The 24,114-nt window shown below is 35.8% G+C and overlaps 1 protein-coding gene across 1 annotated transcript in view; it reads right to left on the reverse strand.

Moving 5' to 3' along the window:
• The window catches only part of LOC121315999 (myosin-IIIb-like), a 42,472-nt gene that overhangs the window by 15,056 nt on the left and 3,302 nt on the right, over positions 1-24,114 (reverse strand). The window contains exons 2-16 of the mRNA XM_041250670.1: positions 21,834-21,899; positions 21,224-21,354; positions 19,859-19,961; positions 14,232-14,334; positions 12,838-12,994; positions 11,697-11,799; positions 11,479-11,604; positions 8,560-8,668; positions 7,877-7,993; positions 6,443-6,543; positions 3,868-3,954; positions 3,648-3,713; positions 3,226-3,339; positions 481-592; positions 96-142 (exon numbers count right to left, since the gene is read on the reverse strand). Of these exons, the coding sequence (XP_041106604.1) occupies positions 96-142; positions 481-592; positions 3,226-3,339; positions 3,648-3,713; positions 3,868-3,954; positions 6,443-6,543; positions 7,877-7,993; positions 8,560-8,668; positions 11,479-11,604; positions 11,697-11,799; positions 12,838-12,994; positions 14,232-14,334; positions 19,859-19,961; positions 21,224-21,354; positions 21,834-21,899 (1,542 nt within the window). The remainder of the gene's footprint in view (positions 1-95; positions 143-480; positions 593-3,225; positions 3,340-3,647; positions 3,714-3,867; positions 3,955-6,442; positions 6,544-7,876; positions 7,994-8,559; positions 8,669-11,478; positions 11,605-11,696; positions 11,800-12,837; positions 12,995-14,231; positions 14,335-19,858; positions 19,962-21,223; positions 21,355-21,833; positions 21,900-24,114) is intronic.

Below are 24,114 nucleotides of genomic sequence, written 5' to 3' on the forward strand. Positions count from 1 at the left end.
GGAAACATTGAAAACAGAATTAGCCTGGTATTCCTTGGCCTTTACCATGTTGTTGTGATTGAAAAAAACAAAATAAAGTCAAATTAACCAAATACCTTGGCCTTGCGTTGTGGCATTAACGTGCCTGTTCTGGATATTGTGGCTGAAATTCAAATTTAAACAAAAATGATTAATAGTAGCCACCAAGGGATAATTACATATCTAAACTAAAAAAGGATGAATTTACATTAAAACAGCAAGGATAAGAACTACAAACGACTAAAAACAAATCCAGAACTGAAATAACTAAAATTGATTGATGCACAAAGAATACCAAACCCCCCCCCACCCCACCCCACCCCACCCCACCACAGATTAAACCATTTTACCTCCACCCCACACACACTCATTATATTTATAATATTTGGTAGAGGTTGTTTTTGGATCACCCGCCCACTCAGTATCTAGGATTTTTCCCCATTCCTCACTCCTTCGGTTTACCTGCAAACAGCACACTGAGCAGAGGGGTTACACTGTTGATGAATAACCCTCGGATATTAGCTGGGATTGTGTCCCTGTTCTTCTCCAAGAACCCACTGGCGTTGTACTGAACCTGGAGGAGAAAAAAGAAAATATTCAACCCCAATTTACAACACAGAACAGATCAAGCAACCACACCTGCATCTCTGGAGACGGAAGAAATAGAGCAAGTTACTCTTCCTGAGGATAGTTACAACCTTTTTTCTTTGCATATATTGTAATTTTGATGCCCTCAGGCAACTCATGCAAACCGATGATAACCCATCCAGACTTCAGTATTTTGGGGATAGTGTATCAAAACACCACAATAGCAAAAGTGAAGGCATTTTTTTAAAACTGGTTACTCTGCCATGTAATTGAGGTCCCAAGTAATCAGTAACCTGTTACGTGTGTATCATGCCACCTAGTGGTTCAACCTTGAAATTTGTTTACCTTTTCGTAATCGAAAGCATTTGAATTTCTAATTTACATAGGACTAAGACTATAACAAACACATTCCCAGGTCATAGGCACAGTAAACATCCTTAAACTCACATGCAATATCAGTCAAAAAAATAAATTAAAAAAAAATACTGACCACAATGCTTGATGGCATAACTAAGAACACCTTTTTAAATTTTATTTACACTTGTTTTTTGTTTTCTATAAAAAACAGATCATTCCACAGTCTCCTACTGCAACTACCACATTAGGAGTGGTCAGATCTACTGCAGCTACCGCATTAGGAGTGGTCAGATTAGGTATAAAGAATTTACATTACTGCTAAAGACAGGTCAGAGTTTTAAACCTAAAATTTAAAAAAATATGAGGGGAAAAAACTGGCTTCACTCAAAGTGATAAAGTTTGGAAAACACGTCACTCTGTAACGGCAGTAACACTCGAGTGTAAATGAGAAAGGTAATGTTTATTATTATTATTAGCCTTGTTATTACACCTTCATCTGCAAATATTTCTGCTGTGGTCAAGAAATCTCTTTAAATCGTACCATTTAAACAACTGGATACAGTAGCTTTATCTAATGGCTGATTTTACATCAGGTCAGTATAACATTTTTACTTGTTTAAAATTTAGCTTACACCTTTATCCAAGGCAGCCTGCAGAGACTAGGGTGTGTGAACTACGCATAAGCTGCAGATTCACTTACAACAACTTCTCACCCGAAAGACAGAGCACAAGGAGGTTAAGTGACTTGCTCAGAGTCACACCGTGAGTCAGCGAGTGAGCCAGGGTTTGAACCATGGACCTCCCGGTTACAAGCCCTTTCCTTTAACCATCAGACCACACAGCCTAGTAATATTATAACGGTATCTTTATATATATATATATATATATATATAATATATATATATATATATATATATATATATATATAATATATATATATATATATATATATATATATATATTATATATTGATTGATTGATTGATTGATTGATTGATTCTCCACAACAGCTATGACACTACTTACTACATAGTACAGCTGAATTAACACATTTTTGATACTTCACTATTATGTGTCTGAAAGCATTGCAGTGGTTGCTGTCTGTACAGTACCTCTGGATAGTGGGTTACATAGCCAGGTCACCATAGTGTTATACAGTACTATTGGTTTGTGCAGCATTAACTACATGTTACGACACATCTTGGACACTGTACTCCTTATAATGCCCCTGCAGAGCTCCAGGAAAAAAAAAAACTGATTGAATGTTACACTCACATTCCTGACCCTACTGCACACAAGCATCAAAAACATCATGCTGCCTATCTGTCTCAGTAAAAGTACTTGCTTTGCTGAAGACACTTCACTGTGAAGAGTGATGGACTCTCCAGTAAGCAGACACAGACTTTATCATTCAAAAAATATCAGTGCAGTATCATTCTACACAAACATTGCAGGCTGCATTTGTTGAAATGTGGTTCAATGTATCCAACGATGAAATGTCAGCCTTGTTTGGCTGTCTGATCCTGTACTGTACAGTTTAAAAATGTTAAGAAAAACAAGCCTGTTTGAAGCTAGAAAACCACATGCCAGATGTTATTCCCGCTGCAAAATCAGTGCATTTTAAATTTTGAAGTTAAAGAGCATAACAGTATATTTGATGACCAATGAAAAATACAACTGTATTGTCTTTGAGGCCTGCAAAGTTAAACCACAGACATAGCTTTCGAGTAGTCTTTGCGAAGTAAGCTCAGTAAAAAAAAATTTAAAAAAATTTAAAAATATACTACTTATTTTTGCAAAAAAAAACAAACAAGGAAAAGAAACACAAAACAGACTACATACAGCAAAATATAGTTTTCATACTGGGTTGTATTTAATTTGAATAATGGCTGTATTAGTTCAATGCATCAGTAGTACCATCATTTGTAAAATGTTATCCTTATGAAAATAATGCAGTTACTGGTATATCTATTTTTCAGGTACATCATTATCTATAATCGTTATTAAATGGCCGCTTGCCTTTGTACAGTATATTGAAATATGTATTTCATTACTATATGATGCCTGAAATTGGGAAGTAAGAACTTCCACAAAAAAATGTTATTGTTATTGTTATATGCATTATCATACGTTACACCTATACTGTTGAAAAAATAATTATGCCCCCTGACTTGAGTAAAATATTTTAACTGAGCCATTGTTGTTGAGATGGCAGACAGGGGTAGCTCACATCTGACACACATGAATAAGGGAAGATACATACCTTTCCAGCATAATGTACAACAGTAAACATAGGGTTGTGACTCCTAACAATTTCAAAGTGTGGCTTTCCCTTAAAATTGCTGTTGAGTTTGTCAACAAAGTTAGTGTCAGTTGCCTACAAAAAAAAAAAAAAAAGAGTTGCGACTTCAAATTATAAATTAACACTAACACTTTGCATTCATTCACATGGTGGCACCACAGATTAACAGTATACTTTCTTAAAATAAATTAAGCGCTGTATGCTAGGTATGTTATTGGCAAACAAATTACTGACCTATTTAACATATTGTGGAAGCAAAAAAAAACATATTATGTTATAGTATGACATATGGACTGAACTGGAGTAAAAAAAATATATTATATATATTATATAAAAAGTGGCAGTTAATTCACATTAACAATGGAATGGGTGAAAACACTTACTTTAGGAAATGCACTTTGCTCATCCAACAGTGAGAAGATTCCAAGAGGCTTGGCCAAGAAAAGGTCCTAAGAATAAAGCAGTCCAGAAAGTACATTAGAGTCCAGATTACTCAAACGTACTGTTACAGATCTAAGCCACACATGGAACACACAGCTAGCGGGCAATGTCTAGATGAAAAAAAAATAAATTAAATTTTTTTTAAAAAATGTGTGTTCTTACCAAAATGGGTTTGTTGTCCTTAAATGTAATTGTTTCCCATGTAATGCCCTCCTCTTTACATTCGTTTTGTTCCATCAAAAAGATGTGCTGCGGAAAAGTTAAAATGTGTGTTATTATACATATACACTTTTGCAGATGGGGAATATCAATTGGGATCACAGTACACAATGTCTTTCCAGGGATTGAATATTTTAATACAGCCCCTTTCACATTTGCATGCACTATCCGGGTCGCGACCCAGGGGAACATGCGGGTCGTCTATACAATTGCACACTGCTTTTTGAAGAAGCAGGGTCGGTATGTTATATGACACACGTGTCAAATCTATCAGTGGTGCCTTGAGCAAATGTGATCAAAGTTTTACTCATATTGTTAAAGATTTCTCATCATGTTGCTAAACTGGCTGCAAAGAAATCTGCCAAAAACAATCATGCCCTTTTTTCTAATAGTACTGTAATTGCTAATAGTAAAATTCTAATATTTTTTGTTGCATCGAACTGGCAATAACAAAGTTCTAATTGTTTTTTTGTTTTATTTTATTCTTACTGTTTTTTTTGTTTTTTTTTAATTCTTAATTATCTAGTCAAGCGGTCTGTGTGGGATTTCTTTTGAACTGCTACTTGGAACTTTGATATTGTAGTTTGAGGGTGGGATGAAAAGGAAAAAGAAGCTGTCTGTCACTGAGAACTTTGGAAAATCATGAAATAAATTAAGTGAAAAAAAAAGAAACATTAGTTGGAATTAAATATGGTTGTGTCAAGTAACTTTTTTTTTTTTTTTTTTAATTTACTCATTGCCAATTATTTGGTTTTCTCCCAATTTGATATGTCCAATTATTTTTAGGCTCAGCTCACCGTTGCAACCTCTACCACTCGGGAGCGGGGAAGACGAACACACGCTGTCCTCCGAAGCGTGTGCCGTCAGCAGACTGTTTTTTTTCACACTGCGGACTCACCATGCAGCCACCCAGGAGCTACAGCATCAGAGGTCAACGCAGCTCTGGGCAGCTTACAGGCAAGCCCGCAGGCGCCAGGCCAGACTACAGGGGTCGTTGGTGCACGTTTTGCCGAGGACACCCTGGCCGACCTAAAAATAGGGATAAAAAACACCCTGGCCGACCTAAAAATAGGGATAAAAAAATTTGGCAAAAAATAGGTTTTTAACTACAACAGTAAAAAATAAATAAATAAATAAATAGAAAAAATCGGGGGGAAAAATATCAGTATACACAGAAGTTCTGGTTACTTAAGTTTAATATCTCTGGCATGTATGACAGAGCGGAATGTGTGCAAGTCAAAGCCGCATTTTCTCAAGTTAGCTGGTACTTTGCGAACGTTTGGGCAATCGCTGTGCTGACGGAAATAGCACCTACAGAAGATGTGAACATGACATCAGCACAAAACAAGCCTGGTTTAAGTGAATTGAAATCATAAGAAATAACTGACAGAACAAGGCGGTGCAAGCCAGCCTTCGGAAGGTGTCAAAAATCAAATTTCCATCAATGCGTTCTGTAAGTTTATCTACTAAAGCATTGCCATTTTCTGTCAAATATTTACAATTAGATTGTTGGTGTTAGGCAGTGATGGATAGTACTGTCGCACAAAGTCATCAATACATACCTTGGCTCTTTGTAATAAACAAGCAAACAGTCTGTCCAGCAAAGCACAGCGCTCTGACAAACTCATTAACACAATCATTCTGCGCTCTCTTTTTATTAAAGCGTGTGTAAAAGCAGCATAAATGGATTGCTTGTCTCTCAGTTCACTTTCTTGTTTTAGTTTAATGTGTCGCTTATTTTTCAGTATGTTCTTTTATTGTCAGTCTGAACATGTACCTCAATGCAGCAGTAATTGCAGCGCTATGAATCCTCTGCCTCATCTGACCCTCTTCTGCTATTTTTGCTTACTTTGAAACATTAATTTTCTTTTGAATGTTCAAATTGATTTATGTTTTCTCCCCGTCCCTCATCCACTTAAGATATTATATTTTTGTGTAACTATTTCAATTTAGCTTTTAAATCAAGCTAGTAGTTACTACGCCCAGCAATTACCACAATAATCAATCAATCAGACTGAGTGGCCAACACAATACAGGTGATAATGTGTTTTGAAGTGACAGAGAACCATGTTTAAACGTATTTGATCCTCCGATGTCTAAACATCTGCTGTATCCTAGGATACAGTGTAGGGCTGCTTATTACAATGTCAGTGCCAAAATAAAAAAGCATTTAATCAAAATATTGTGCATTTCCGAGAAAACAGTACCGGGAAAATATTGAATAGACAAAAAAAATTAAGGTATAAATCAGTAAAAACCAGACATCCTGTTAAAAAAAAAAATCCGGTAATTTTTTGGAATAAATGGGAAACACGTAACAGTACGTGCAAACAACTACATTTGCAAATTTTCTGAACAGGAAGAAAATCAGGGATGAATTCATGTCCATTAAGACATACAGAAAGATAAACCCTGTATAAACACAGCTATCTCAGCTGTTTTGATCATTAAATTTGGCTGCAGCAAAATGGAATTTCATGGTTCATAGAATGCTTTAACATATCGTTACAGTACTTACATGATTGAAGAAATACTGCAGTTGTTCATTGGCAAGGTTTATACAGAGTTGTTCATATCTGTTCACAGCAAAATTCTCAAATCCAAAAATATCCAAAATACCTGTATAAAAAACACACATTGTCACAGCCCACAACAATGTCGTGGCAAACAGCATGGATTTTAATACCCAGTAAAATCACTTCTAAAATTAATTTCACGTCCCCAGCAATAATGAGGATTTTGTTTTGCCATGGTTTGAATTGGATTTCAACTCAATAAGGCAGACAGACAAAATACTACTCAGTGCCTGTATTCCAGTGTAAGAAAGGACTTCAAGTTTGACTAACCACAGTATTAACAGGTTAATATTAAATGTAGCAGCGGTCACAGTTGAGACAAGTTAACAGAATCACACTTGAAATAAAAAATAAATAAATTACATAAAAATGGCATCAAATGTATTACCTAATTAAATGTGCAGTTTATTTTTTTCATTTTTTTTTAAACAACAGCCCCATACATCGTCCAAAATATGCGAAATGAAATATGATTCCTGGAAGAAAGTAATTCAGCCAGTTTATCAGAAACATCAGGTTTGGAAGTGGTGGTGCTACTCAGTTCCACAAACGTGTAAGAAAGGATTAATCAATTTTGACAAATATTGGAAACAGTTAATCAATAAATGGAGCAGTCAGACCTTGTAGAATCACAAATGACACACACCTTAAAACAGACCTCTCTAGAAACGTTTTTTTTTTTTTTGTTTGTTTGTTTTTAATATCCAAGTGATTTCAAGTTTATATATATTGTAAGATGGTAGGGAGGGGGTTAAAATCCTTCCCTGCAGAAAACATGTGAAAATGCACACTGGGTTTATGTTTAATTATTAGTTATCCCCTGCACCTGGTGTTAATTGTAAATTACAGCCAGGTGCAGGGTATTTATAGAGAGCAGCCAGTCTGTTCGGGGCTGCTGGTGTGTGAGGAGCCCGATTGTTTGTGTGCACAATCGTAGTACAAGGTAGAGTGTGTGAGGACCTTGTGTGTGTTTTGTGGCAGGTAAACTGCTTAGCTGTCCTGCGTGTTAGTCAGGGACCTATTGGTGTACAGTCAGAGCTCCAAAACGGAGTTAGGTTTTGTTTGTGTTTGTTTATTTGATTTGTGTTTATTAAAAGTGCACGTCAGTGCCATAAGAATCTCAATTGGTCTTTTCAGAGCTCGCAAAACCCAGGTAGGTTTGATTATGGTTTGTTATTTTAAGGGGTTTATTTAAAGTGACACTGTGAGAGAGTATGGATTTCTATAGAACTAGTGAATATCTATAAGGATAATATATGATATATATAGTATATGTATAATATATATATTATATCTATATCTATATATATTAGGTTTAGTCTCAATCTTCAGAATTACGTTTAAAAGACAAAAGATTTGTGATAATAAAAACATACCGATTTCTTGATGTTCTTCATTCAAGTCCACGAGGGGGGCAAGCAGTTCATTAATTTTGCTGACAATCCAACCAAACACTCTACCATAGGCTACTTTTGCTATGGAGTCTCTTGCATCTGAAATATAATGCATTAAAAAACATCACTATTAAATGGGATCATGCTTTCAAGAGCTTAGGAATGTGTACATTTGGGGCTCAAGGAATGAGTACAGTTATTACTGCAAAGTGGAGATGCATCTTATATTCTGCTGTGAACGTAAAGAAAGGTACCCAATCAACAGCACTCCCATAATTCCACTGCTCCCTTGTGTAAAAACAGTGGCTCTCTTAGATTCCTGATAATTCCAGTAAAAATGAATTGTGCGGGGGTGTATATATTCAACCATCTTCTTATAAGAAGCACCACTTGAATTGAACCAGGTGTTTGAAATGGGGAGGTGGGGGCGTCATGATATTCTTTTTTACTTTCCACCCCAAATTGTTTTTAAAAAGAAGAAATGTTTCTCAAAGAAATGTGACAATAGAGGATAAAGACCAGTTCTCCAGTAATGGACCTGGACTTGGCTATTTGATCAGTGTAATACTAAATGTAATGCTACGAAGTATATTATTTGAAGTAAAAAGCTCTCAGAATCTAGCACACAATCTATGCTATATTACAACAGTGTTACTTATTCCTACCTTCTGCTTGCTGCTGACTATGGTTCCTGTTAATGGATTCACCGCGAGTCACTGATGTAGTACAAATCAAACATTTCACTAGCTCCTCCTCCTGTACACCAAACTGACCCTACAAAAGAGAAAGGCAGAAGAAAACTACAAATGGGAACTAAGCATACCATAGCAATATTTTATCAGAACTAATGGTTTCTAAATATGAAGTAATGAGAAAAAAAAATTGTGCCATTGACATGTCCGGAGGTTAAAAACAGCGTGGCAGTGAAAAGGTTAATTTGTATTGCACACCACTTGTAATGAAACTCTGGGACAATCACAGAAGAGAGTTTGTAAAGACAGTTGTCTGAAAGCAATTGGTCCGTTTAAAAAATATGGTCAGTGAGTAAAAATAATGAGGAACTGAAACAGTTCATGTTCAAAGGGAACTGTACTGAAAAACTATAACTAAGAATTTAATCTAACTGTGTACCAACTATACAGACCCAAAAGTCAAAGCATGGGGGTGGGGGGGGTGACATTGCCTCACAAATGGTAGATTTACTGTTTATTTGCCTATTGCTGTCAGTGAATAGAATTCTTACTGTCTTGTGGAAAGTGAGACTGGTGAAAGATACTGCACCTGGAAACATCCTTCAGTATTAAACACTGTATCCAGTTCCTCCAAAAGAAGAAACTGCAAATTCTTTTGCTTTTATTTTTCGAATGGCTAGAGTACGTTTTTTGAAAAAAAAAAAAAAAGTGTCAAACGTAATGGACATTTTTTAATTTCAGTATGACTGTGTTGAGTTTGTTTTTGCCACTATGCAAAGCTGCACTGCTGTAACCAGCTCTGCTTTCTATCATCTGCAAGGTCCTGGTGATAGTGCTGGTAACTAGATCTACACCGCGCTGCAGTTCTATATATATATATATATATATATATATATATATATATATATATATATATATATATATATATATATATATAATATATATATATATATATAAATAAAAATGTGTAGAAATGACACAGGAAGTTTTCTTGCACTCAGACGTGGTAACCTCAGCTATTCTATTACCACTAAATAGCTAGCAAGAGATTAGCAAGGCAGACAACAGTTATTTATGTTTAATAAACAATTGCTATTGAAAGGTCATTACTGATTCCAAATATAGCACAAACTCCCTTCAGCAAACACATACAGCTTATCAACTGCCACCAGATGGAGGTAAGCCTGGCCGAAAGATATTTAACAGTGATCAGCATCACACCTGATTTAAATGGTTTTAAAATAATATCAGCACTGAAAGCCAAGCACTAAAAACAGTGTCGTGGAACCCATCCCTGGGAGCTGCAGTCAAATCTTAAAGGTTAGCCATAGATTGTCTTTTGTATCATCATACAATGGGGCCAGTTCTTTTGCTGTGTGTCTGAAGTTGATAACCCATTTTCCATACTGTATTTCTATGCATGTTTTCTTCCGGACTTGAATGGACAACTGCCCTCATGACTTCAAAACGTTCCATATGGGATACAGTAGTGATGAGCGATTAATCGAAAATACGGTTAATTTCCAATTATTAAATTAAACACAGAAACTGACTTCAACTGATTAATATAGTGCACAATTTCGATCGATCATTATACTATAAAACTTCACATTTTCTTTATGGTCACTCGTCATAAAAGCTACTTCCAAGGGAACCTTGAGACCTGCCCTCCTGTAAAGCTCCCACAATGCAAACAAAACGGCATCACAAACAAAAACATGAAGGGAGCGCAGCATAGTATCAGAACTCTTTGTTACAAATACTTGGAGAAAGAAGGTGAGCGAGAGTTTAAAGACTGTAAGTTCATGAATACAAACTATTTGCATTTTCTTTACACATTTATCGATCACCTTATTAACGACATATCGTTCAGGGTCAGTCCATGTCAGATCAATCACCCTTGAAACCAAAATGAAGATTCACAGATTTTGATATAAATATGCATTTATAAGTGAGCTACCCAAAGTTATTGTATTGTTTTACTGGGACTTTCACATGCATGTATCTGTTATTGTTGACTCGTTTTCTCAATTTAGTTTAGTCGGTAAGACGGGTTAAAATATACATTTTTAAAAAAAAAAAAATGTTTCAAATTACTACTTCTTACATTACGTTTTACTTAATATTATAAAAATGAAACGTAATACAACAAAGAATGGCAACCTGAAACAAAAGATTATAAAAATAATTGTAATTAATTACTGACAATTATTGTTATAATACTTTGTTTCAGGTTGCCATTCTTTCATGTATTACGTTATATGTAATGAGTTAATAAACTTCCAGCATGTATTGTTTTCTGTTCTGCAGCATTAATCAAACCTAGAGAGTCAGGCATTCAAAAGAGAAGACTTCAGGCAGTTGAGAGCAAGAGAGTGCTTTGTCAGATTGTGTGTGCTTTTCTTTATTTAAAAATAGTTTCTATAGTGGTACTGTTTATATATTGGTTATGCTGCTTTAGTAGTATATTTAGTAGTAGTATTCAATATAATGAGTACTGTGTGTTGTATAGGTTTGAAAGTGCTGTTGAGAAGTTATTGAATTTTTACTGTAGTTTTTAATTAGAAATACAGAAAAACATTTAACCAGGAACTTTGTGACCCCCCCCCCCCCCCCCCCCCCCCCCCCCCCAAAGAATGATGTTATGTAGAATAATCGATAATCGGGATTATTTTCAAATATAAAATTGATAATCGAAATAGACTTGTAAAAAAGTGATAATCATTCATCACTAGATTACAGGTACATCTGTATTTAGCATGGAGTCATCTATGTAAACAAATGCTTAAATGTTTCTGAGTGGTTTTATGGTTCTTGTTTTAAATTGGTAGATGTTTTAGATTAGTAAACTTAAGGAAAACACAAAACAGATTGGTCGAGCACCATACTCACTGCAGCTGCTTTGAGCCAGCCATTGGACTGCTCTGTTACTTTCAGGATCCCAGTTTCTTGTGGTTCAAACATAATATTCCCAAGGGACAGGATTCCAGCAAGGATTGTCTTCATGTCCACTTGCTCCTGAAAGACGTGTGAAAATACAAAAGGGATGAATGACTATCCGAAACAACTGTTCCCAGTATTCCCAGAAGTAAGAAGACAAAACCACGCACCTGTTCTTCAAACCCAACCATATCCATGGCATTGCACACCTCATTGTACTTGGTACTCCACTGTTTGACCATTTCAGGGGAGCCATATTTGCCATTAATGTATCTAATAAAAATTAGAATAGTAGTAATAGTTAGCAGGGGTGTGTCGAAACTTGTATTTTCCCCAAGTAATTACCTTTAAGAAATTAAGTTTTTTAGGTATTAATTAAAATTAAACAAAACATGTTAATTCCTCAACAAAAACAATACAGTCCCTCCATTTCCCAGGTTTACACAATTAAGTATCAATAACAATCAATGTTATTTAATGTAGAAGCTGTCATGACTAAACTAACAAACTAATTTACACTTTGACCGATTTGTCTCGCCTTTCTTTTGATATGAAATCCTTTATTTATTTATTTACTTATTTATTTACTTAGAAATGCATGATCTCTGTGGTGAATTGAGGTATTATAGTCCACTAAACTTGAAACAGAACTACATATCCCAGTTTCCAGTGTTAGCTCGTGTTTACACGATGAATCAATTCAATTGGCTAGTTTTGCAAAATATTTCACTTTACGACCAAAGTACCGAGGTAAAAATGTCAGCACCCAGGATGGCAGGAACATTGGCTTCCATCCAGCTTTTAAAACTTTGAAAATTAATTGCTGTTGATTGGTATTCAATTGTAAAGGAAGGGCGGTTTCTTCTTGTTTTGAAATCAACGCATGAACAAACAGGTGTGTTTAGGATTATTCACCTTACGACAAACACTAGCAATTGCTCTAAAAATACGACTAATCAGCACACCTAGTAGTTATTAGTACCGGTACAAATCAGAAGATAATTTATCAAAACATGATGCTTTGTTTCCATCAAGCTGGTTTCCTACTTAAAGATGAGGTAACACTATACTGTGTTTTATTGAAGAGAGGGAAGAACATAAGAAAAAAAAGGAGATTACTCTGGACTTATTCAAGTTTATGATCATGTGCTTGGTGGGTCTACAATTGTATGCTTTCTCTACATATAAAAATCATGGCTATGTTGATAAGACTTCTAATTGAAAGACATTATTCAAAAAGGAAGAAAAGAGTTGGGGCGATGCAAGATGACAGGCTTTGAAATTAGCCCATTCAACAATGCCAGCAATTACCTGTACAAGTCTGGATCTAGCAGCCCGTACATTTCCTTATCTTCAGCAGATATCCCAGCCAACATGCAGTAGAAAATGTGGAAATTCCTCTCCCCTTCATCTTGGTGCACTACTCGAGATTTCTCCAGCAGATACTCATTGATTTTAGCACCCTTCACTGTAAAAAAAATAAAAATAAAGTTATTTTAAACTTTTTTTTAAAAGTATAGTGTTGTCTTTACAATCTGGTAGTAGGAAATGTATGGCGGTGCTGACCGATAACAGTGACCACTGAACATTGTAACCACTAGATATTTACTACAAATATGTTGTGGTCATGGATATCAATACAACACCAATGTGTGAAGGCAGAAGTGAAGTAGCTGGAAGATGCCACAACACTAAAAATATAATAAAATTAACTAAAAAGGTGCAAATTCAGAGCTCCCATCTGTCTTCAACAACAGAGTCATGGACTCAAGACAGACTGGGAACAAACACACAAGGGCAGAGCAACTTTGATATCACTATGCCCACAATCACAACATAGTAACTGTGGATATAGAAAATTGTGCTAAAGAATCTCCAATCCAAGTTTTATTACAATTTGATAAGACCTAGATCTATGTCTATATCTATGGTGCCTTCATCATTTCCCTGTCACCAGAAAAGTGCATCTCCAGTGCATTAAAAAAAAAAATACAAATATATACATACATACATTAAATGCACATGTAAAAGCTTAGTTTTCAAATTTCATCTTAACTGGATAAGCCAAAAGCGCTTCTTTGGTATGTAAAAAATGAAACATGACTCACATCTCCAGACTATGCTAAAGAATGATCTTTTTAAAATGTCATCCCAGATAATTTACCGGTTCTACAATATATGTATTGCATGCAAGACTGCCTGCTATCCCTCAAGATTTAGATGCACTCAAGAAAAAACCTTAATGGTGAAAACTTTCAATCTACTGTCTGTTTTAGATCAACACAATTAAAACTGCCTGTCTAAGTAGGCGAGACAAGCAATTCTGCAATTAGAATTAGCCTAATCAGCACAATGCTCTGACAGTTACATAACATTGGAGGCTCTACAAGTCTAACAAGCACACTTTATCAGAAACTCATGTAGTGTTCAACTCCAGTCTTTCTGATTTTATATTAAACCAGAAAGAAAGGCTCCTGAAAGGTGCTGCACAATATACAGGTTTCATGATGTTTCAGTGAAGAACCTGAGCCATGGTCAAAACAAATATGTTTCTTTAAAAAAAATAAATAAAAGAGAGGGACTATAGTATGGGCTTTCGGAAATTATTATACACACCAGAAGAATCAAGCCCTAGATACATAGAAAATAGCCTTGCATTGAAGAGAATGGATTTTGTGTGTAACCCCTGGTAATTTAATGAGTACCTGAAGCATTCTGGAATCGAAGTTGAATGTATTTTCCAAATCTACTGCTGTTATCATTCATCACTGTTTGAGCATTTCCAAAAGCTTCTAGTAGGGGATTGACCTAAAAAGAATGAAATGTAAAGCGAAGAATTGTTACTTAAGCTATTTATTTGATCATTTCTACATTCAACACAATACTGGACAAACACAGGATAGGGGATTTCAGTAGTGTCAACAGGCCCCGTGCAGAGCCAAGACCCCAAAACACACACGAGGCAACTAAAAACGTTTCACCCCAGCTCCTCTTGGAAATAATGTGCAATGCTATCTATAAAATGATAACCTCCCAGGTAAAAAAAAACACCAAAACAGAAACAAATAAAAAGTGTATGGCATGAATGATGTCACAGTACTATGTCAAGAATGTCCCTCTCACAAAAACAACAACATTCAGGGTGTGTTGAAACACAAATTTGAAAAGCTTTACCACTTGAAAAAAGAAAAAAAAAAAAAGATTTTCTGGTTTGGTAATGGGGCTTATGGAAGTGTCCCTTTTAGGGTGCGAGACAAAAAAATTAAAACCTGCTTACACCACCTATTAATCTGTTTAATATATTGCATATAAAACAAATGTAGTTCAAAATGTTTGCGGGTCTTTGTATTTCATAAAATCCAATGGGATACCAAAAACACCAATTCACAAATACACCAAAAATTTACCCACTCCAACCCAGCCCTGGTCTTGGGGGATCTTTTTGAAAATGGAAACAAAGCCAACATCTCTGTCCAAAACACATTACATATACCACAAACAATAAGGAAATCAACCAGAGATGCGCAAATATGCACAGACTTTGCAGAACTGCTGAAAGACTACTTGAGCAAGTTAAAAAGCATTTGTTTCTCCAGTTTTTCTGATTTATTGCCAGCCTAGGTTTTGCAATATTTATTTAATCGACTAAAATGCACAAATGATGTAGCCTGAAAAAAACAATACTGCATGCAAGACAAAACACTGGCTGATCATTTATGATGCAGGTCCATCATTGAATGAAAATGTTATTTTTATTTATTTTATGTTGCTGTCGTTTTTCTAAAAGTACCTTTTCACTTTTGTCTTGTCATTGCAATCTGATACAAGCGGTCTGCTGGGAAATGTACGATCGTGCTGATTAACAGTGACCACTATATATTATATCCACTACTGCATATATTATAACCTCAAGACATTAGAACCACCAGATAGTTAAAAGAAATGTATTGTGGTCACGGGTTATCAATACAACACAAACACCAATGTGTGAAGGCAGAAGAGAAGTAGCTGTAGCATAGCACAAAACCAAAATCAATATTTACAGAAAGAACTAAAGCTGCAAATGAAGAGCTCTCCTCAAAAACAGGGCTGTGGGCCCAAACACACAAGGGCAGAGCAACTTTGATATCATCATGCCCACACTCACAGCAAAGTAGCTGTGGACAGCTTTTCTTCCTGGAGCTGCACACCAGCTTCTTGGAATCCCTGAAAACATAAAAAATGAGCACTCTGCACTGCAGTGGTAACCCTAATAATTCCACGTCACGATCAAGTAGGTTTTTCAGCAATGCTGACAGGCAAGGCTTGTACTGCATTAAAAAGGTACTGTCTATAAACCCACTTAAACCAAGCTTCAATCCAAAAAAACACCTTACACTACTTCATTCAACTGGCGACCATTATTACATCTTGTGACTCACGTCTTCCATTTTCTTTGAAAGGGAATCGGACAGCAGTGCTCGGTTGCACCTGTTATATGCAAGTTTAAAATCAGCTTAGTTACAGCGCAAGTCATTACTAACTTTGCCTTTGCACATTACCTAGTAGGAGCTTTATGTTTTAACTTTTTAAAGCTAATGCAACCCAGTTCAGGTGTATAATACCGTATGTTGTCAGGTATGGAGCCACGATGTAATATGCATAGACCAGCTCTCTTGATTTGCCTCAGTGGTTAAAGGATAATTTTTGCAGCCCGCTGTTGTGACGTAAGCTATGTTTATATACGGCTTGCAAGCGTCATGCCCTCAAGTGAGAAAGACGCCACAGTGCTGCAGTGCATATCACTCGGACAATTCAAGCTCTCTCGAATATGAAGCAAACTCAAACTCTTAAACGTTTTGATCCAATCTTTTATAGCAAAAGTATTACATTTAGAAAATGTGTAAAAACAGTTCAATATTTATAAAACGCCAGGTCAATGCAGTACAATTTTGGATGTAAAAAAAAGACAATAAACAGGGGTTATATTCATAAAGCATTTAGTTGTTTTAATGTATGTACTTGATAGTAAGATTTTTTTTTTTTTTTTATGGATAAACAGGAGATGTAACAGTTCATAAGAGGCCTAATCAAACTCACAATTTTCCTAATACAACTCACAATTTTCCTGTATTCAAAATTCCCCCTGAGTATAAATTCTGTTCATGAAAAGTTCAGCCATTTCAGTGAAACTTGAAAGTCAGACATTTTCATTTTGGGGAGTACCACTAATTTATGCATTCTTTTTGGACCACCCACTTAAACATCTTCCCATGGAAAATGTTATTTTTAACTCAGAGATGCAGCTCCAACAGCAGGGATTCTGACTTGTAGGTCTTTAAATTTAGATCAACTACAGTAAGTGTTAGGTACGCCTTGAGGCTATGGTGCAGATGTTTAGGGAACCACAGCTTCAGAAACGTTATGTGAGAGGAACAACACAAAAAGGACTGTTAGAAGTAAGTTTAAAAAAATATATTAAAAAAAAAAAAAAAAAACAGACACACACACACATGCTCATTGGAAATAAAATGTGCATGCAAAGCTTAATCCAATTCTGGGAAGCAGTTATGAAAATAAGAAAGCAAAATGTCTGTAAGGTGTTGGTAAAAATCAGTCATCAAATTACTGTAAGATTGTTAAAGTGACAGCCCCAATCAAGAAACAATATTGCACAGTAAATACAAAATGCAGAGGTCTGGTGACATGAGACACATACAGCGTGACAGGTTAAAAATCAAAGTTCAGGTCTGAAAAAAGGGGTTTACTGTACTACATGGTAAATTCATGGATTACATCCAGGTATTAAGTTAGAAAACCTCAAAAAGCATTTTGATCTCCCAGAAAAAAAACTCAAAGCCACTTCCAGTTAAAAACATGGTGTTTCGTTTCTTTATTATTTAGTTAGAGTTATCAACTGCTCTTTGCTGACTTATTTAAATCAAACACTCTCTCTGCCCATGTCTATTAAACTTGGGTTTTTTGGCATGAACTTGGTAACAACAGAGAAACCACAAGAGAAAAGGAAATGAAAAAGCAAAAGCCTTGGGTATGGAAAAACTTGTGTCTTCCCTGCTGAGGGTCAGCACTTTTCCCTGCTCAGCAGAGGTACCATATTCCTTTGTATTCTTCACATTCTCTTTTCTCACAAGCTGTGCTTATTCTTTCAAACAACCCATGAGATGATATTCAGATTTACAGACTTGTTTCATGGCTACTGCCACTAACTTATTTTTTTAACCATCTTTGTTGATACACAGCTTAATATTGACTAATTTTAGAAGGAGAAAAAAAAAAAAGACGTGTTCTGCCGTGTATGAATGACACAAATTAGCAAGTGTTTCTCCCCAAGGGTAAAATGGCAACACCACCTAGCCTAGTAGAAACCCAGCACATTTACTCTAGATTGTATTCAAAGTCAAATTTGTAAAACTGGCTGAACTGCTGAGCTGGATCTTCCCCAGTAAAGTATGCAGACATCAAAAACAGTATCTGTCTGCTTGAATCATTTACTAGATCTACTTTTTGGTCTATATAAAAACTAGAAATATTCTAGAATTACACTCCCCTGTTGTTAAAGGCTAACTGCTGTATCACCTGACAAATGGCAACTCGCTAGGTACAGGGTTAGATTGCACCAAGTCACAGTTGTTTTAAAAAAGGCATTAAGCAGCTTGTGTAATTACACATTGTACATAGAGCCCCACCTAAGCAGTCAATGGGGCTGGTGGCTGGCTTGAATTCATGTACTAGATTTTATGTGCAAATAACTTTGCATTGCCTAAATACTTTCAACGTGTTCAACAGCTCTTTCAAGAGAAGCATAATAAATACCTTACTTGTTGCTTGGCAGCTTCCAGATACCATAGCATAGTGCATAACAGCAGGAAGAAAATTAAAATAAAATACAATTCAGAAGATAAGGCAGTGGGGGGGAGGGGGGGGGGGGGGGGGGGGGGGGGGCGCAGGCAACAACCTACATTACTCACTGCAGTATGCTTAATTACACTGCCCGAGACTGAACTCAAAAGAGCTTACACTAAATATATACAAAGAGAATTGCAAAAACAGTGTATCGGTTCGATATTTTAAGCCTTTTAATAGCAAAAAGATAACAAAATGGTTTCTTGACGTAAGGTATTTCCTAGTGAACAACAACAAAACAAATGTCAGGAAACAAAACAAACCAAAAAATAGGGGGCATTAGTCTATGAATAAACAACTTAAAAAAACACACACATTGGGCTTTTGGATACTGTGTACTGCCAACAATTTCCAGATAATACACATATTAGTACTTAGTCATTAATACAAAGATCAAAGCTGAATACGAAGTTTGTGAAGGTTCACCCGTTGTGAGCGACATAAACATTCCTATGAAGCAAAAAACCTGCTTTTTACATTGTAGTCACTAAGCTGAACAAGTATCATTTTGGTAATTGTGGTTCTACCATTATTTACCAAAACTTTTGTTTTGTTAAAAAGAACAAAGAAGGCTATTGTGTGTAAGCTTCATACAAACTGCAGTACCCAGTAACTGTTGTACTCAATAACTTGATGGATCTTTTTGGCATTGCCTGGGGTAAGCATCAAATACAAAAGGATCTGCCATTTGAGAAGTCAAATACTGTGGGACAGCAGCACTAAATAGCAGCCTCAAATAACACATCCTCTACAGATAACACAACAAAGGCACATTTTCACAGAGTAAAACTGTTTCCAAGGCATTGCCAGACTCCTTTTGTTAAAGGTTTGGTATTTGAGGCACTATAACAAGGGACTTGTTTGAAAGGATAACACACAATTATTTAAATTACCCTAATCTGCACAACTTTACATATCAAAATGAGAGATTCGCAACCAATTTCAATATTTAAAGGGCAGATAATTCTTGTGTGTGTGTGTCTACATGTTTGACCTCCAAGCTAAATATGTTGTTACAGTTTATAGCCAACTCAGGGTGCAGCAAATAATTTTTATAATTATGCAGAAGGTCATGAGTTATATGGCTGGATTTCACATACACTGAGCTTATGCAAGAGCATTCACTACAGTACATAAAAGGGTTTGCGATCACATACAACTGGTCCAGATGAAACCAGTGAAATCATTATCTCTTGATGAAGATTAAATTCTTTTTTACAATCTTTTATTCACATTTGTATTTCATCATGCCATCATTTAAGGTCCCCAAGTAATTTTCCGTTACTTTGGGGTACTGTTGGGCTAAATGAAAGTAAACCAGGATTTTTAGGATGCTGTGGCTCCTACGCCTTTGGAATTCTGTGCTTTGTGTTTTCAAAAGGAAAAAATCTAACCCTTTACTATAAACATGATTCTGCTCAATACTGACCTGCAGAATCTGCTGTTCAAGTTGAGAGTTTGCTTTACACAGCTCCATGATCTGTCGTAGCAGCAGTTTTGTGCTCTCTGTCTTCCCAGCACCACTTTCTCCACTAGAAGAGGAGAATGATTAAGGAAAACCATCAGGTTATGTTGGTATTGACAATTTGAATAAAAAAGCAAGATAGGATCTCAGACTCATATGTTGCATCTAAAAGAATAGTCACCATGCATGTGTTGATGGATAGAGGGTGTCCAGATAAACCTGGGGCCTTCTGGTACAGAGGCAGCTATAAAAGGTACTGTACATTCATTTAGCAAGCACACAAATCTACTACAGTCCACAACAGAAACAGCATGAAAAGGAACAGAAAACTTCTCAAAACCCACAGTTGTAGCTGCCATTTCCTGAACATAAACTAATTCACATTTAAAGACCAAACTCTGGAAACATGTGAAACATTTGCCCATAGGAAACCAATATCAATAATAAATGTGGTTTACATTTGCATTTTGGGAGAACACCTCTCCCAAAATAATTTCCCTTAACACTTCGCTACTATACTTGCTTCCCAAAAACACATCTGTACTGTGGTACAATTTCACATTTCTGTAAAACGCTTGGATAATATTACTACAAAATGTACAGTTAGATTTATATGAATACACTCAAAAAGGTATTGTAAAAGAATAAGTGTGCTATTGTCACAGTTCTTTAAAGATTAGAAAAAAAAGCCAAAATATAGTGTAGCCAAAATTTATTATAATTCTGGGATTAGAAATAATGTTGTTGAAGCTGACACCCTGGGATCCTTCAAGAAGCTGCTTGATGAGATTTTGGGATCAATAAGCTACTAACAACCAAACGAGCAAGATGGGCCGAATGGCCTCCTCTCGTTTGTAAACTTTCTTATGTTCTTATGTTCTTATGTTCTTAACTTATTTACTCAGAACACATACCATTTAATATATGTAAAAAATAAATAAATGAATTATCAGGGCTATATTACACATTCATTCTAAAGTTGGAAAAGTTGTTTTCCATTTTAAACTTGATAAAGAAAAGGCAATACAGCAATAAATGTAACAAATGGTATTTTTCACAATTTTCACAAATTTGTTTGTAGAATCTCTGTAAGCAAAGTGCTCATTTAATTTTCGTCTAAACTCCTGAACTGGATTTTTCCATTAAAGCTTCAGTCCACCTGAGAGAACAGATCCTGACGTCTGTTGATGTGCTTCAATTTTGACTTGGCTGTTATTTTATTTTTGTTTTTTATGTTTTTTTTTGTTTTTTTTTTTTTTTTTTTTTGGGGGGGGGGGGGGGGGGGGGGGAGGTTTGCACATGGATTGGTCAATATGGAGGCATCCTTACCTGATAACAATGCACTGATTGCTGGGCCCAGTTGCTAACCTTCCTAGCATTGATTGGTAAGCTCTGTCAGCAACAGCAAAAATATGGGGAGGTAGATTGCCTTTTTCATGACGTTTATACTTTTCAGATACCTAAAGAAAAAAAAAACAAAGTTATTCATATTAGAGGATATGATTTGAGGGCTGGTTGTGTTTCAGTCAGAAAAAAAACATCTTCCCTCAGGATTAACAAAACTAAAACACAATCATGGTGTCAGTTCATTTCTTTGTACACTTAACCACCTCTAAAAGTAACTGCTTTCCCAATCTTCCCTGTATTTCAATCAGATGTCAAGTTCAGGAGATTTCAGTTCTTTCTATGCCTTCCCTGCTAGCCTTTCACCAAATCATACTTTGGCAGGAAATCATTTCTGCTGGGGGTCCAGTTTTACAGCAGAGGCACACAAACGGTAAAAGTCAAGTGACTGTCCCAAGGTCTCAGCTTCAGACTAGTTTGGATGCAAAACCACGATTAATTAAAATCCAGTGTTTGACAAATTCAAGATAATTCTGCACCCTTTTAAAAATAATGCCTGCTACAGTTAACTTTTAAAGGGGTATTGGACACTTACCATTTTTTCATACAGTGGCAGGTATTTAAATGGATTTATGGCCACAAGAATATCCCCAATGTATGTCTGAGAAAAAAGAAAAAAGTTTGTGACAGATTAGACATAACATTAAAAGAACAATACCAAACTGGCAAGACACTAGTAATGATCCCCTTTGAGCGGCACGGACTGAAAACAACACTGGTCAACCCACTCTAACCCTAACCCTAACCCTATTTCCTCAATATGGGGATATCTGTTGCATTGATACAATATATGTTCACTGAGAACAGGTGCTTTGTACAGGTATATTGTTTTCACTTGTTTTACCATTGTCCTTTGACTTTGACTAATTGATGTGCAATTACCTTCACAATAGAAGGTGTTTTAGTAGGGTTTAACAGCCAAGGATAAAGCAAACAAATTGTTGCCTCAACTACCACATCCTGAAGTTCACAGCTTCCCGGTCTCTGTGGTCATTAGGTATTTTATATTGATGCAGGGACGCACCATAATACTAAAATTCTGTGCACTTTTCAATGGTTCGAGCTATAGTAGGCATGTTTTACCAGCCTATCCAAATCTTCAATATCATCAGCTTACCAGAATTTCAACCATGGTTCAGTATACACAGGGAAAGCAGCATGAACAGCAGAACCAAGAACCTTGGAAGTATGCAGAGGTGAACAGTGGTGAGTCTGGCCCTAGGGCACACTGTATATAATAGTACTGAATGAAAACTGCAGTAGAGACCTGGATGTTGTAAATTCTCTGTTTTGGAAATGCACTTTTACCTTGCGGCCGGTAGTGTTATTCTGCTTATATGCAAACGGTAAATCTTTTTTCTCTTTAACGCAAATTAGGAAGAAAAAAAGCAGGGCACAGAACTTAGCTGCCGCTGGTGAAAGGATGTTGTCGCATTACAGACCACCACAAGATTCTGGAAATCACCTTGCTTTCCCCCGACAGGTCATTCTTTAATTCTGAATAATCCTGACATGCTGAAATTCTAATTTGTCCTCTTAATAAAATAAAACATATATAACAACATGTTAACAAGATTAATTATCTATTTATTCATGTCAAGTTCATGCACATTTTTGAAATATGAACACTAAAGAGGGCCACATCACTATATCCATTAAAGTGGTACCACAGTCAACTCGTTGATAAACATGGGTCAACCAAATTCCATATCGGACCAAATATAACACTACTTTTAGATTTAATAAAAAAATATGATTTTAAAAAGATTTGCGCTTAACTGTTTCCAAAATAAGACTGTTGGCGCATAGCCATGTTACCCGTTACAGGTTTTGTCACAGGCATGTCTTATTAAAATCATAGTAGATCCAGCAATGAATCAAATGGCTTTTTAATGGGAATCTTCTTCCCATCCCTGATATGTACTTTAATAGTATAATTCTACAGTGATAATATCAGACGAATATGTCATTTATGCACCTGTTCATGTATAAGTGCTTGGGTGTGTACATGGATTACACATTGCTTGAATGAAAATAATGACTATATCTTCAATGTACGCTTGTTAGTCACACACAATAAAACAAAGAAATCAGCAGTACAGTAACAGATGAAGAATCCCACTGCATGACAATTTAAGCCATTCTAGCTTTTACTATAAGCTTAATTAGAAGCTGAGTGTCAGTGTTCTCCAACCCCCCCCCCCGTTCCAATATGTCTTATTGGTTTATAGAAAATTAGAGTATAGTGGTTTATTGAAAACAAACCTTGTGAAAAGACAAATTTCTATTTGCCCATATTGAGCAGCTGCTGTGCTTTGACTTTTAAAACGCTGTGAACGTAGAAGCCTTTTGGCGACTTTTACGCAATTTGACTGGCCCGTGATGCTCATATTTGCATCTCTGATTACCCATAATTCTACAGTTACTGCTTTCTACTACCTTAACTGTAAAGCTACTTATCTCGCTAATATTGCATAGATTCTATATTTATGACTGATAGATAAAAGATAGTATCTGCTTATCTATTCTATCTATATATGATATATCTACTTGTATATATATATATATATATATATATATATATATATATATATATATATATATAGATATAGATAGATAGATAGATAGACACACACATATGAAAAAGTTGCAGTTAAAAGAAAGTGTGATTGCACTCTGTCCAAAATCTATTCTCAGCTCCAACGGAACCAAGCGCCTTAAAGATTTACTAGAATAATAAAGACAAAGCCAGTATTACCACCTGGTAAATAAAAGTTTCAGCTACACAGGACATTTAAGTTAACTTCCCAGCACAC

This window comes from Polyodon spathula, chromosome 1, assembly GCF_017654505.1.
Source record: "Polyodon spathula isolate WHYD16114869_AA chromosome 1, ASM1765450v1, whole genome shotgun sequence".
Lineage (NCBI taxonomy): Eukaryota > Metazoa > Chordata > Actinopteri > Acipenseriformes > Polyodontidae > Polyodon > Polyodon spathula.